Raw genomic sequence first — 16,882 nt, forward strand, 5'->3', positions numbered from 1 at the left:
GTACAACAATTGCCTTGTTCTATAAATAAGAGAAATGTAAACAATGATAATGTACAATTTTGTGGTCTGTATATATTTCTACATGGTACTAAACAAAGGGTCATCCATTTTTTAAGTTGAGCCTTTTTTTCTTGTTTCAATAGACTTAATGTTATTGAGCAGAACTTAATCATTTCCAGCAAAATACAGTCATACCCCAGTGCTTGTCAACTTCAGAACTCATTAAAACCTGTACTTGCCACCTTTTGATGAGAAAAAGTGTTTCAGCACTCAGTGCTTACTCACCACTCAGCACCCCCCTCTCTTGATGAAACAGGTCCCTGTGTCAGTCTTATGGTAACTTGCAAACAGTTCAGTACTCGTGGGTTTTGGCACTTACCATGATTTCTGGAACGAATTAATTGCGAGTACCAGGGTACCACTGTACACGCTGACATTCTTCACAGTTATGAATTGTGCATGTACTCTCTAACTTTGCTTGAAAGAAATAGGGTCAGGAATTCATCACACCTATTCTCTAGTGAATCAATTTATGTCCATTGTGAAGAATACACAACATGTACAGATTTGGTAATAATTCGCTCAGAATTTTAATGACTTCATAGATTTGGTTCTGAGTTTTCTTAGCTCTGTTTATCTTGGGTACTGGAGTGGAACTATCTGTTTCACTGCTTTGTCTCCAGTGCTTGGAGTAGAGACTTGTAATGTAGGTAGTTAAATATTTGGTGAATGAGGGGTCTGTCAGCTTTTGTCTGTGGTAGGATTTTGATACAGTATGATGATTTCACAAGCTTGTGAATGGTGGGAGCTTCAATTACAGCCTAGGATTCCTGAAGAACTTTTTGTCATCTGTCTAAAATTGTTATTCTTGTTGAATGGCTCTACAGCTATTGGATCACCGTGGAACATAGTTCTCAAATTCTGTTTTGCTCTGGTGACAAGGATTATACTCTGGATATAAAATAAAAACCTCTCAGAAATATTGGTGATACTGTAAACTTTTAAAAAATAATTTAATATTTTGAGACCTAATGAAAACATTAAGTTTATGTAGAAAAGCAACTTTGAAAGTTCCATTTGTTAAACTTCTGGTGCATAGAAGTAGAAAAGGTTGGTGCTATTAATGCTTAAATAGCAATTATAATATTTTTAACATTACTAGTTACAAAGTATAACTTAATATAATCTAAAGAATATTTGACTTTAAAATATTTGATGGTGGTCACCCTGCTTCTTTGTTAAATAATTTCTACTGAGTTTTCTATGCATCATTTTACTGGCCCAACATATTTTTTTTTTGGTTTCAAGGAATGCCAAATAAAATTTAGAGCTAAACTGGCACGTCACCTCCTTTGAGGTCTCCGTTAGAGCTATTTTTCTGATCTTTGTTTTGTTTTTGCTTTTAAAGAAGCTGCCTTTTTAGTTTTAACCTTATAAGCTATTTCAACTTGATGTTTTGGAGTAGGTTGTAAAATATCTAATCATTACTGAAAAGGTAGTGATCTGAATAAAAAAGGTTTAAAGCATAACTCTCAACTGGAAAAAAACTAAAAAAATACAGTGTTTTACCTGTTATTTTAATTAACATCTGAACAATTAAAACAACTAGAATTATTTCAAATTTTCATCAAAATTAAAATTTATGCCCTGGCTGGTGTGGCTCGGTGGATTGAGCACCAAACTGTGAACCAAAGTGTCGCTGGTTCGATTCCCAGTCAGGACACATGCCTGGGTTGAAGGCCAGTCCCCAGTAGGGGGTGCTCGAGAAGCAACCACACATTGATGTTTCCCTTCCTTTCCCTCTCTAAAAATAAATAAAATCTTAAAAAATATACAATTAAAAAAATTTATGAACTATGAACTTTGTCTCTTTCTCAATTCAAAACTTTTCAGGTGGTGCAGGAGGCAAAGGTGTTTGGGGTACACCTGGGCAGGTGTATGATGTGGAGGAGGTGGATGTGAAAGATCCTAACTATGATGATGACCAGGTATCAGTATTTTTGCTTTTTCAGTATACATTTAAATACTTACAAACTCTTTTGGTCTCATGTTCGTAGTTTATTCATGACGTTTGTCAAATTATATGCTCCATATTTATAATTGATAGTTGTCAAATCATATATGTGATTATATATACACTAATGTGTGATGTATGTGACATGACTATGTATGTGTATATATACACACACATTAGTATATTCATGTAAGACATACACATAGTTCCTTCAGAATTTTAGTTATTTTTGGATAGGAAAACAAGATAACCGATAGTAATGTTACATAATTTTCACTTGGTTTCTAAAGTGAGTCAAAAGTAGATCTTGACAAATTCACTTAGCATTATCAAGTTGAGTATTTTTCAATAAATTTTTTGAGTTAGTGTAATTTCTATAGTAATGAGAATTGAGAATATTCTTTTGAGTATCATAAAAGACTTACAGGTATTAAGCTTTTAAATATTGCTGTTTAACATAGTAAATTTGGTAATTTTGAAATGTGGATCTTTTTCTAGGGATAGTGCTGAGAATATAAATTTTTAATGGATTTTTCTATTAACTACATATATTTACCTTTTTACTGGAAAATCTTTTTACTTATATGATAGTAGAACAGTATAATGAACCTGCTCGTACTCATCTTCCAGAGTTTACCAACTTTAATCATTAATAATTCATGGCCAAACTTCTTTCATCCTGTATTCCCATTTACTCTTCCGGTTGTGCCTGCTCCTCCTCCTCACCCCCACTCCTCTCAGTTCTGGGTGAGGTACTGTCTGTGTGAGATAAGATGTGGCGATTACAATTTTAGGAAATGATCAGGGTATATATATGTTAGATTGTTTTTATTGTGCATCATTTATGTACTTACCTGTTTTGAGTAATAGTTGGATAAGGAAATATTTCTAAGACAACATGAAAAAATATATTTTCAAACCAGTAGGATTCAAATACTGTAGAAAGTTTGCTAAGTGTTCTAGTTTTAATATACAATCTTTCAAGTTTTTGTTGTTAGATGGAAGCCAAGTTACAAGTTGCATATAAATATTTCAGGGATTTTTGCATGGGAGAAGGGGAGATACTCTTTGTGATTTCAGTTTAGTAGTGCTTTTTCTTAGAGAACTTTTTTGTCAACTACAACATAAATTTTTGTTAAAGGGACTTTTTTTGGTAAACTAATCATGAAGGCTTTGATTCCTGCTTCATTTTTTTTTTTTAAAGTGAAGTTTTAATGAAAATACTAGGTGTGATAAGAAACCATCTTAAAGCTTTTTGGTAACAAAAGGATTGGTTTTGTGGGAGATACAGAATTGACAGAAGATAGGAGTATTGGAAGCAAGTCATATTTGCTGTGGTTAGTGGTTCTAATCTGTATATTTATTTGTTATGATTAGATTTTATAAAAAGGATCGTGACAGATTCTATTTTTATATGTGATAAAAGCATGTAGCATGTCTTCTCTCCCAGAATTGGGATTACTAACCAGTTGGAATATAAAATTATAAAACCATTTCAGTTTATATGAATATTTTGCCTATTAATTTATAACTCTTTCTCCCCCTTTCCTTCCCAGGAGAACTGTGTTTATGAAACTGTAGTTTTGCCTTTGGATGAAGCAGCATTTGAGAAGACTTTGACACCAATCATACAGGAATATTTTGAGCATGGAGATACTAATGAAGTTGCAGTAGGTTTAAAGTTGCAATTATAATTTATTTCGTACAGGAGTGATTAAAAGCAAAACATCATACCTAGAATGATCTTGGATCACTGAATAAGAATTTTCTTTTTTGCCGTGGTAGGGTAGCTCAGATAGTTAGAGCATTGTTTCTGTATACACAGGTTGTGAGTTCGATCTCTGTTCAGGGAACAGATACACAAGAAGCAACCAGTGGCCCTGACTGGTATATAGCTCAGTGAATTGGCGTTGTCTTGCAAACTGAAAAGTCGCTGGTTCGATTCCCAGTCAGGGTAACAGGGCACATGCCTGGATTGTGGGCCAGGTCCCCGGATGGAGGCGCATGATGTTTCTCTCACATACTGATGTTTTTATCCCTCTCTTTCTCCCTCCCTTCCCCTCTCTCTAAAAATAAGTAAATAAAATCTTTAACAAAGAAGCAACTAATGAACACATAAATAAGTGGAACAACAAATCGATATTTCTCTCCCCTGCCCCTTCTACACTCTCTCTAAAATCAAGTTAAAAAAAGTTTTCTTTTTTATAAATGAATTTCTAACCAAGAAATCGAGTAAGATGTCATGAATTTAGGTGATATTTTACCTTCTTGGGATCTGATGAGGGCTATGTGCCATTTCCTTCCCTGGAAAATAACAATATTTTTATAATTTTTATAGTTGATACTATCAGTTGTATAATTTTAATGGTTTGAAGGCATTTATGGATCTGTTGACATCTCTTCAGGGACCTCAGTTAAAAATGCCTGACTTAAAAGTTCCATTTTCTTGACATTCACTTCAGTGCTTAGGATTTGGATAAAAATTATCATTTTTTTAAAAGATTTTATTTATTTATTTTTAGAGAGGGAAGGGAGGGAGAGAGAGAGAGAGAGAGAGAGAGAGAGAGAGAAAGAAACATCAATGTGTGGTTGCCGGGGGTTATGGCCCGCAACCCAGGAATGTACCCTGACTGGGAATCGAACCTGGGACACTTAGGTTCCCAGCCCGCACTCAATCCACTGAGCTACGCCAGCCAGGGCTTAAAAATTATCATTGTACTCTGTCCAAAACAAAGTACACAGATAAAGACTTGAAAAAGAATGTATACAGAAACCAAGAGAACAAATGTGGTAATTGGTTATATGGGAATATTTACTGTGTTAATGAATTTATCATAAAGTAAATCTAAAAGGCTAAAATAAAATTATTGGTCTAGTTATTAGGATTGCTGACTTAAAGCTATAAAACTGCAACTCTTAAAAGACTTAGCTTTTTTTTTTTTAAGATTTTATTTATTTTTAGAGAGGGAAGGGAGGGAGAAAGAGAGAGAGAGAGACATCAATGTGTGGTTGCTGGGGGTCATGGCCTGCAACCCAGGCATGTACCCTGACTGGGAACCGAACCTGTGACACTTTGGTTCGCAGCCTGCGCTCAATCCACTGAGCTACGCCAGCCAGGGCGCAAGACTTAGATTCTTTTAATTCAGACTGGGCTTTCTTGGTTTGTTTGATACCATGAAGTTTGATACTTTCGGATTTGTAGGGTTTGAATATGAAACAAATATTTGTTTAGTGCATTCCATGTGGAGAAATTTATAATAGGTGATTCCTGCCCTTTTGAAGCTCAGTGAAGTGAGGGAAATGATATATGAACATTAAAATATAATGTGGAACATTCTATTGTGGAAGGAAACTAAGTCCTGTGAAGGCAGGGACTGTTGAAAACAACTTACCTACCTTGCATGGGATGAATAGTAGGCCGTGTTTTTATTAACTGAGTACTACTATGAGCAGAGTGTTATGGAGTCATAAAATGGGGAGTAATAGAGATGATTCTGAGCCATCTAAGGATGGTTAGGAGTTTGCCAGGGTAAGATGGTTGGAGAGGGTTTTTTAGGAAGGAGGAGTCTTGTGTTCAAAGGCAATGATTTAGCTGTTCAAGCACAGCCCAGAAAGATGAAATGGAGTTGGAATTTCTGAAACAATTAACAAGGATACAATTAGGTGCTTGTGAAAATAGTACTGGCACCCTCTTAGCAGTATACTATGATTTAAATATTTCGAGAAAACTTTTAAGTAAAAAGGAAGGCACCCTATGTAACTAAGTTAGAATTTAGCCTCTAGGGTCAAAATGACTATATTCCATTTCCAACTTGGCCACTCAAGCTGTACGCTCTCGGCAAATAATTTTTCTGTGCTTTGTGTATGAGTATGGTGATAATACTGCCCCTCAAAGGGTTGTTTGAGTATAAAATAAGATAATATAAAAAACAGTGGTGGTTATAATGCCTGATACATTGTAAGTAGTGAGTATTAGCTGTAGGTTTATTCCAACATTTAAAACAATAATCCTACTTAAATGTAATAGTTTAAGATCTTGTTTTAAACTTTACACGACAATATAAATTTTTGTGCAAGAAGAAAGCTTTGAAGAAAAGTAGAGTATAAACAGCTTATGATGTAAAATGAACTCAATAAGGCTTATAAAGTAATATTTTTAGAAATAACATTACTAGATTGTAAGAGAGGATTAGTTAACTCCTAGCACCAAACTTAGTAATATTATGTGATTTAATAAACTATTTTAGGTGTATAATTAACATTCTTGAGTTCAGTGATTTTCAGAGTTAAAGCTTGATAAAGTGGGTCAATATGTAATTTACATAGAGAGTAAGATATTTATCCTATCCCTCAAAATATGACCGCTTTTCTGGTTATTTCTAGGTGGGGGGAGGTAAGGATATATAAAATTTTGATTTTTCAAAAATAAAATTTTTGAATAGGAACTTTTTTTTTGAATAGGAACTACTAAGAGATTTAAATCTTGGTGAAATGAAAAGCGGAGTACCAGTGTTGGCAGTATCCTTGGCATTGGAGGGAAAGGCTAGTCATAGAGAAATGACATCTAAGCTTCTTTCTGACCTTTGTGGAACAGTAATGAGCACAAATGATGTAGAAAAATCATTTGATAAGTTGTTGAAAGATCTACCTGAATTAGCATTGGATACTCCTAGAGCACCACAGGTATGTGTGATTTTCCCTGTTCATTCTTTGCCCCATGACCCTTGCAATTATAGAAATAATACATGCTCCTAGAAAATTGTAGTAGATAAAAGAGGAAAATATGACTTGTATTTCCAACCACACAAAAATGGCCTTTTAATATTTTAGTGTATTTTCCTGGAGCTGCTTTTTCCCCCAAACAGAGTTTTCATCATACTATAATTTTATATCCTACTTTCCTCCGGATGCTCTGTGTAGTTTTTAAGTCATACTTTTTTTTGCTGTCTGTAAATTCTCTATTATGTGTAGTTAAATGGTTTTATGATCTGGGATTTAAAAAAAATGTAGATTGTTATTATTGAGGATTGACTTTTCTTAACTAATGTTTATTATAAAAGTAATCATAAGTAAGACTTCCCTTTTTGTAGCATTGTGGGGAAATAGAAAATTCATGGTTTATGCTTCTGTTTAGGTTTTGTTCTCAAAGGCTTATACTTTTATCTATTATTAGACCTAATATATGCTGATATTATAATATGACTTTCTGGTTTGAAATTAAAAATGTATGAAATTGTTGTTTACTTGACAAAGTCTTAAATCAAGGTAGGAGCACTTTACTTAAACATTAATTGAGGAAAAAAAGTATAGGTAGGTTAATTCCTAAATGCTGTTTCTATTGTATTTTCCTATGACAGACAATAGTCAGTGTACGTTACTGCACTGTGTTTCAAACATGGACTTTTTTATACCAATACCCATTCTTAAAAAAATGATTATATAAGTTCATATCCATTATAGAATTTTTGAAAAACAAAGAAAAACCTAAACCACGGATATCCAACCTTTTGGCATCTCTGCGCCACACTGGAAGAAGAGTTGTCTTGTGGGTCCTCACATTAAATACATTGTGCATGTAATCACAAAAAAATCTCAATGTTTTAAGTAAATTTATGATTTTGTGTTGGACCACATTGACAGCCGTCCTGGGCTGCATGTGGCCTGCGTTCCCCAGGTTGGACACCCGTGAAACGAAGAAAAAGGCCAGCAAAAATAATCACTTTACATTTTGGTGTTAAATCTTCCATTCTGCTTTCTGTGGGTATAAATGTATGGTTTTTACATAGCCTTATTTTTTTCTATTTTAATAAAAAGTGGAATCATACTGAATCTGCTATTTGTAAACTTGATTTTCCTTATACTATAAAATGTAAATTATTTTTTCCTGTGGCCAGATAGTATTACATCCTTATATATATGTAGCATTTAACAACACCTTTATTGTTGGACACTGAAGTTTCCAGTTTTTATAAGAAATAATGCTATGAATATACTTTTGGATAAAAATTTCTGTACAACTTTTCACCATAAGATCATTCCTTTAATCAAACATTTTGTTGTTGTTGTTGTTGTTGTTGTTGTTGTTGAGAAAACCTACTCCTATTTATTTTTTCCAGAAGAGAGGTTTCTCTTGACTTTAAGTCATGGACTTTCCAGTATTTTTGGTCACTTACTGTTTGAGACATGGTGCAAGGTTTTGGGGATTCAGTAGTGAGCAAAACAGATGTGGGCCCACCCCTAGTCTCTCTTAACTTGAAGGTTAAGATGTGGGAGTGTGTGTTGAACATAATTAGTAGGTGCTGGATAGATGTGTTTTGAATATTCCAATCTGTTTTAGGTATTGACTGGTTGTGTTCAATCATCATTATGTATTTAGAAATTGTATCCTATAAAGGTTTATTTTAGATTTTTTTATATAGCTCTTTTTTTTTCTTATTATAGTTGGTGGGCCAATTTATTGCTAGAGCTGTTGGAGATGGAATTTTATGTAATACCTATATTGATAGTTACAAAGGAACTGTAGATTGTGTACAGGCAAGGTAAGTAAATTAATATTCTTACTTAGAATTTCAAAAGAGGGGAAAGTTTTACAGGATTCTATTGAAACAATACATGAATTAATCAGACTTGTCAGTTGTTTGTATTCTCCACATTAAAAAACAAAATTGAGAAATTGTTGGCTTGATAAAATAGAAAGAGAGCAAACAGTACTATAATGCAGAAGTTCTGGGTTTTAGCTAAACCATTAGCTATCTTCATGTCAGGCCATTCATCTCTGGACCTCAGTTTCCTTATTTATAAAATTAAAGGATTGGACTTAACAGTGTTCTTTAATGTTCCCTCAGGTTTTAACTTTCTGTAATTTAGTACTCTAATAAAATGGACAGTATTAACAACGAAGCGCCATTTCAATTTTATTTTATATTTACCTCCTATAGAAATTTTAAGAAATAATGTTTTTCACACTTGTTCTTGATATATAATTAGTTGTAACCTAAATGTGATATATGGGAGTTACGCTATATGATTTTTAAAAACTACCTGGAAACTTAGGTTTGATCTTAGCCATGTCTTAGGTTTTGTTAGGTGTAGATGTTAATTTTCTAGTACTGCTATAGGTCATAGTGGAGTGGTCACTCTGGTGGGAAGGCATGTATTTAAGTAAAAGTTTTATGTGAAATGTTCATTTTCATTGTAGATCACTTATTTTGTAATGACATTATCTTTCTGTTGACTAAGAAATGGAAGTAGTAGAGTATGAGAATATTAACATGAGACACAACTTTTAATTTTGCTCCCAATTTTTTATTTTGAAAAATAATTTTTGAAAAACTTTTGAATTTTATGGGTTTATTTTTTTCAACTTTATCTGTGATTGGATCAACCTGAAGCATGCCCAAATGTAAAAATTAAATTAATTAATACTTTTATTTTTTTTTTGTAGAGCTGCTCTGAACAAGGCTACTGTGCTCCTGAGTATGTCTAAAGGTAGAAAGCGTAAAGATAGTGTGTGGGGCTCTGGAGGTGGGCAGAAATCTGTTAATCACCTTGTTAAAGAGGTAGCTATTGGTTATTGTCTTTCACTTAATTTATATGTATTTCTCTAGAGAAATAAACTATGTCCTCTAGCTGGTATTTTTGTGGACAAAATTTAAGTCATTCTTACAGCTTGCAAATGGGAAATTGGATAATCTTTGTATATTAGCTTTCATACCCTTTTGCTATAAATTCTACAGTAATTATATAATTGTTATTAAATTTGTATGGTTTCCTTGACTTGAAAATGAGATTGCATTAAAAGGGATTTTATGATTAAGAGAGCTATGTGTGAACCTCAAAAGAATGCAATGAAGTCTTTTTCTAATATTGATATTTAATTTTTTTTCAGATATTTTTGAAATAAGACTTTTTATTTTGTAGTTATCCAGTATTATCCATTTTTATGTGAGCAGTTTGAAACTGGATAGTCTCAGATGGTTGATTATGAACACTAGGGTGGATCAGAATGGTAGATTTTTGTAAGGAGGATTTCACTACCTTTATGCATGCTTTGAAAGAAAAAGTAGTTAATTTAGTACATTAAAATGCCAGGCTTGTTCACTGGATTATTTTTTTCCTGGCAGTAAAATGATGTTCTGTGTCAAGAAATCAAAAAGAAAGTTTCAAGAACCAGAAATAAAATTTAGTCTTATTTGCAGATTTTTAAAGAAAATTAGAAGATTTTTAGATCATGTGCTTCTGATTTTAGAGTGTAATCTTTACATGTGGCTATAGTTTTGATACTTAATAAATTTCTTAATGATATGCATATCTTATCTCTGTGTTAAGGAACTTAAAATCTAGTTAAGAGCATTGACTATTTTTGCTTTCATGTGTCTTAAGGTAAATGAGTTGGTGTTTGTAATATGATTGTAATACCTTTTTTAAATTAAAAATTCATTAGAACAATTGTACAAAAATAAGATACCAGGGCAATTGGGCAATAAATTGAAATAAAAGGCACCAAGTTATAAAGGAAGTAAAATAAGTAAAATTATCTCTAGTCACAGCTGATATGATCTATCTAAGGAAAACCAAAAGAATCCACACACATACATACACACACACACACAAAACCAACAGAAGCAAAAAGCCAAACTATTAACTAATAAACAAATTCAACAAAGTAGCAGGATATAAGATCAATATACAAAGTCCAGTTTGACTTCTGCAACTAACAATAAATGATCTGAAATGAAATTAAGAAAATTATATTTACAATAGCATAAAAAAGATGACACTGTAAAAACATTGTTAAATTAAAGAAGACCTAAAAAAAAGAAAGATATCCCATGTTTATGGATTAGAAGACTTAATATTAAGATGGTAATACAGATGGTCCCCAAATTTGGATGGTTTGACTTAATGATTTTTTTACTTGATAATGGTGTGAAAGCTATACACATTAGTAGAATCTGTACTTTGAATTTTGATCTTTTCCTGGGCTAGCACTATATGCAGTATGATACTTTCTTGTGATGCTGGGCAGTGGAAGCAAGATGATTTTGCCTAAGTGTAGGCTAATGTAAGTTGTTCTGAGCACATTTAAGGTAGGCGAGGTATAGTTAAATGCATTTTTTGACTCAATGATATTGTCAGTTTATGAGGAGTTTATTGGAACATAACCCCACCGTAAGTCAAGAAATATCTGTACTCCCCAAAATCAGTATTTTGAGAAACTCCCAGACTATTTTATGGCGTGAATTATCTTGACAAAAAATGATCAAGATAAAAATTGAAATAAAACTACCTAGTATTTCAGCTTGACATTATTTAGATATTCATTTACTTTTACATGGAAGGATGAGTCGGACAAAGAAGATTTTTAGAAATGTATACATGTATTCATAATTTGTTATTCTCAAAACTGCATGGAACCTGATGGGAAATATTTAAAAAACTTTTCTTTTAATCCTCACCTGAGGATATGTTTATTGATTTGAGAGAGAGACAGAGACAGAGAAACATCAGTGTGATAGAGAAACATTGATTGGTTGGTTGCCTCCTGCACGTGCAGTGACCAGGGATCAAGCCCGCCACCTAGGTGTGTGCTCTGACTGGGGAATCAAACCCCCAGCCTTCTTTTGGTGCGTGGGATGACGCTCCAACCAACTTTGCCAACTGGCTAGAACCAACATTTAAATAACTTTTTAAATAACAAAGTTTAAAAAACTAAGTAATAAAATTTAATAAATACTCATTATAGAGTGAAAATGTTATTGAAATGACATGCTTTAAATATTTACTTTTTTTAAATAAGTGATTTATTTTTTTTGAGGGTTTAAACCTTTTTTTTTTTTTAAGAGAGAGAGGGGAAGGGAAGTAGAAAGAGAGGGAGAGAAACATCAATGTGTGGTTGCCCCTCACACGCCCCCAAATGGGAACTGCCCACAACTCAGGCATGTGCCCTGAACAGGAATCAAACCAGCGATCTTGTGATTCAAAGGCGCGTGCTCAATCCACTGAGCCACACCAGCCAGGCTAAATATTTACTTTTCTAAAGCATAATAGGAATTATCAGGCTGTATTCTGTTAATCAAATTTTATTTTACCTTTTTATGAAATATATTGTAGACGTGTGAAATATGAAGTAGAAAATACATGAGATTATTTTATTTAGTTAGCCAGCACTGAACATCAGCTAGGTGTAAAGGTGATTTTAATAGAACATGTGTAGGGGAGAACATTTCTAGTTGACATTCTCATGCTGAAAAACTTTTCCCCTTTTGGGTCTATAGATGTTTTTGTATAGATTTGAATAGTCAAGACAAGACTTGCCTATTTAGCTATATACGTGGTCTGTTCAGTGGTATCCAGCCATGTACTATGAAAAATACAGACATTATTGAAGAAGATACAAGAAACATTATACATAGGACAGTGATGCTTCAGTTGTCTTCAAAGTAGGCACCTTGGGGCCTTATGCAGTTCTCTCAGTCGTATTTTCCTGAATCTCATTGACTGTCTGAAATCTCTTCCCTCTCAAAGGTGATTTTAGTTTTGGGAAAAGGCAGAAGTCACAGGGTGCCAAATTTGGGCTGTAGGGGGGCCGAGTCACCTGGGTGATTTGATGTTTCACCAAAAAGCTTTGCAGGAGACATGATGCAGGAGTGGGCACAGTTGTGATGAAGCTGCTAACCACTACTTGTCCATGGCTGCGGCCTTCTAAATCATGTGAACAGTTTCTGTGGAAGAAGATTCAAGCTTAATGCAAAATCTGATCGTTGGCTCTACTCACTTATTTTGAATGTGATGGCCACACAATACACATGCTCACTCATTGGCATCTATCACTCCCACTGACCGGTACAGTGAAGTTGTCATTGTTTACACATGTGCATTCCAGTCCACTCTCCTTGGCTGCCAGGTTACATTCATGTCGTGCAAACCGCAAACCGTTTTTGTTCATTAACAATGGCTGGACTTTTTCTGGACAGACTTTGTATAACCGGAAGCTGAATTACTGATGAACGTTTTAGATAATAGGTTTCAAATTCTTAGTTGCAGAGAAAAGTTTATAGAAGTCTTTGTCCTGTTTAGTAAAGCACTGATGCCTCATTTTTTTAGCTTCCAGTGCAATTTAAGTTCATCTTGATGGAAGTGAGAGTTGGTGCCACGTTCAAAGTTCATTTTGAGACTTTCAGTTAGTGCCCTCTAGTGGTATTTAAAATCCCTTGTTTTACAGGGAACATTGGAGAATTACTGTTTCAACTTCATGCACATCTGAAGTCTACTCAAAAATCTCAGTGATTATTAAAACACACTGAAACACGTCATTTTCTTCGTAATTACAAACCATTTAAAAATTGGGGATTTTTTTAAGTGTGAAAAAATTCTGTTACAGTGTCATATCAAATTTATATGTTATTAATAGCTATTTGTAACCTATTTCATCATGTATTGTAATATATTGAGATGAGGGTAAATAAATTCTTTAGGAAAAGCACAATTTTTTAAAAAATCAGAAATTCTAAAACATCTCAATTTTTCAATTTAATAGATTGATATGCTGCTGAAAGAGTATTTACTCTCTGGAGATATATCTGAAGCTGAACATTGCCTTAAGGAACTGGAAGTACCTCATTTTCACCATGAGCTTGTATATGAAGTAAGATTACTTTGATATTCCAAAGAGAATAATTGTGTTCCTTTATGCATTACAGTGACTTAATGCTTCTTTAATAACATACATCTTTTTCTTTTAAAAAATTGACATTAATGGAGAAAGTTTTTAAATTTTTATGTTTATTGTTTTGTATTAGAAAGGATCTGATTCATTTTAGGAGCAGTTTCTTATATGAATTAATGACCAGAAATACATTCATTCATTCAATTTTTAGGCCATTGTAATGGTTTTGGAGTCAACTGGAGAAAGTACATTTAAGATGATTTTGGATTTATTAAAATCCCTTTGGAAGTCTTCTACCATTACTGTAGACCAAATGAAAAGAGTAAGTGTAACATTATTTTGAACAATTTTAAGGCTTATACCTTAAATATGTAATGATTGAATAAAGATTATGAATTGTTAATGAAATATTTCTTTAGATAGGTTTAGTGGTATTACGTCTATAGTTTTTTTTTTTTTAATGGCAGTGTTTATGTTTGAATCTCTTCTAGTCATTTTTTGGAGAGTATTGGTTCTTTTAACCTGAATTTTATTTTACATTTTATTTTAATTTTTATTTTTTTAATGTTAAATAAAAATTTTTAAAATTTTTTCTTTTAAACCTGTATTTTAAAAAATGTGATTGTTCTTCCTCAAGCGTTCTATTTCTAAGATATGGTAATTTGTTTGTATCTAGAGAGAAACATGAACATTTAACAAACTACTTTTAAAGTACATAATTTATTCCTATTTAGAGTTGTATGCATTACTATTAAAATGTTGGTGAGGTTCTTTTTATTTTTGAAAAGTACAGTAAATGTACAGGGGTGGGCAAAAGTATAGACTTAAAGTTTTGAGTATGTGAAAGTTTATTTTTGTACTACTTACTAATTTTTTTTTATTTGTGTTACAACTGTAAACCTACTTTGCCCTCCTCTGTATATAGAGAAGTTAGCTGGGGAAGAAATTTGTCCAGTATCTGATGTCTGCCTGAAGATCTGTTGAGAGAACAGTTTTAAATAAAACTTTATATAAAAATGTTCCTATTATCTATACTTTTCAAGGTTTAGATCTGACTTCAGTCTTATATGAACATTTAGCCTTAAATATAGCTTGATGACAGTAATGAGTTATATGACATTACATATTTTATATAGGCTAATAATTCTATATGTAATTTCATTGTTTTAGGGTTATGAGAGAATTTATAATGAAATTCCGGACATTAATCTGGATGTCCCATATTCATACTCTGTGCTTGAGCGATTTGTAGAAGAATGTTTTCAGGCGGGAATAATTTCCAAACAACTCAGAGATCTTTGTCCTTCAAGGTACTTTATTTATTACTTTCTCAACCTAAAATACCAGCTGAGGTGATTGGGAAGGCTAAACTAATTTCCTGTCATTCCAGTTCTGTCAGAAAAATAATACTATCTTTCCTGGACCCATTCAGGAGTGAAAATTGTCTATTTTGTGTTTATGGGAAAAAAAGGGCGAAGTTTATTTTGCCCCCTTGTGAATCCAAACAGACCTACCTGATAAAGCCACTGGAAGGAAACCAATTTTGTGGAACAGTTCTGTGTACCAGGCTCTGTTCTAAATAGTTTAAATATTATTTCTGTATAGATATTATCATCAATAAGATGAGAAAATGAAGGCTTAGGAAATTGTAACTAATGTACTTTTTTCTAAGGTTACACATGTTAGAGGCCAAGGATGAATCCAGACTTTTTCTGGCTTCAAAGATCTATATTATTCCTGTACTCTACGTTGCTTCCTTTTGCTCCATTATAGAATGGAGAATTGGGGCTAATTGGATCTTAATTCACTAGAAAGTGTATATGAGATTCTTTGGAGGTAACATACTGGGTTGGGCAAAAAGTCTATCTGTTTTTTTTCTGTAAAATAAAAGACACTTTTTTCATTTTCACCAGTAACTTTACTGATTTGGATATTTTGAGTATGTTGGCTATCTCCTCCATGGAATAACATTGTTTGTTCTCAGTCTCTCTATTTGACGCTACCAACTTCAACTCGTCTACCTGACACTGGGGTGGAGCATAGTCCAACAAGAAATCTCCAGCACAAAACTTCACAAACCACTTTTGACACATTTAAACACCTTCTCCATATACTAAACTTTTTCTGCATTTCAGTTGCGTTTTTTTACCTTTCTTGAAATAATAAAGTACAATATGCCAAAAATGTTGCGTATTTTCTTCCATTTTCAGTGTTTAAATGACTACACAAAAATTCGCAAATTTTTATAAGTTGCTCTTTTTTAAATGCACTCTGATATGACAACTGTCACAATATAATCTAACAAAATTGTTTCAAATGATGTTAAAAACAACTAAGCACTACTAGCACCATGTTGTGAAAGAAACTAAACAAACTTTGATCAACCCAATATTTGTGCTACTAGCATCTGACTCTTTAGTAATCACTAATTTTCTTAATGTCGGTCTATTTTTTGTACATTTTAAATTTTTACAATTTTTATCAAAGAATTTCTAAGCTTTGCCTATTTTTATTTAAGTGTATTGTGAGTGTTAAATGTCAGAAAAGTATTTCCTGGTAGAGTCCTTTGTTCTAGAAAGTAGGAGCCATTAAGAGAGAAGGAAAAGATAACAGTGAAAGGTACAGTTTATAGCTTTGATAAAAATGTTTGAAAATATAGAACTCTACTTGATGATGGCACCCTTTATGTGCTGATGCTCCAAGTGGTATATACATCAGTAAAACTGTCTGCTTAGGCAAGACTTCCTTCTACTTACTGCTTTGTTCCTCAGCTGGTCTCCTAACATTACAGTCTACACCTTTATGTTCATGAAAATATAGCTGGTTTCCACTTGGTATGAAAAGGGGTCAACACCTTGGCACTGGCTTTTTAAGTTTCAGGCTCTGTTCAAAGGTCTAACTGATTACTTCTGTTGTGGCTTTACTCTGAAGTATCATTTCAAGAGATACCTAAACTTTTTATGTATCCCATACCATAGAACTTTGAATTTTTAGCCTCTCTTTTTTGCTTATTTAGGTGAAGTGCACATTCGTGGTCTCAAATGCCTTTGCATGTTGGTGTAGGGTCAGAGAATAAGGGCTAATTCTGCCCAAGCTCTGTTTTCTACTTACCACTTTAGGCTGTTGGTCAACTATTTCTCCTGGACTGTTGCTGCTACACATAGCTAGAATGTGGTTCTAGTACAGAGCAAGGTCACTTG

General features: G+C 33.2%; 1 protein-coding gene across 1 annotated transcript in view; it reads left to right on the forward strand.

The window, feature by feature from the left end:
* The window catches only part of PDCD4 (programmed cell death 4), a 29,173-nt gene that overhangs the window by 11,001 nt on the left and 1,290 nt on the right, over window positions 1–16,882 (forward strand). Inside the window, exons 5-12 of the mRNA XM_045854628.1 lie at window positions 1,894–1,988; window positions 3,571–3,684; window positions 6,476–6,697; window positions 8,456–8,553; window positions 9,459–9,573; window positions 13,554–13,661; window positions 13,894–14,004; window positions 14,853–14,992. Coding sequence (XP_045710584.1) covers window positions 1,894–1,988; window positions 3,571–3,684; window positions 6,476–6,697; window positions 8,456–8,553; window positions 9,459–9,573; window positions 13,554–13,661; window positions 13,894–14,004; window positions 14,853–14,992 — 1,003 coding nt within the window. The remainder of the gene's footprint in view (window positions 1–1,893; window positions 1,989–3,570; window positions 3,685–6,475; window positions 6,698–8,455; window positions 8,554–9,458; window positions 9,574–13,553; window positions 13,662–13,893; window positions 14,005–14,852; window positions 14,993–16,882) is intronic.

The sequence above is a fragment of the Phyllostomus hastatus genome, unplaced genomic scaffold (assembly GCF_019186645.2).
Source record: "Phyllostomus hastatus isolate PE091 unplaced genomic scaffold, TTU_PhHast_1.1 phas_scaffold_1066, whole genome shotgun sequence".
NCBI classification, from domain to species: Eukaryota; Metazoa; Chordata; class Mammalia; order Chiroptera; family Phyllostomidae; genus Phyllostomus; species Phyllostomus hastatus.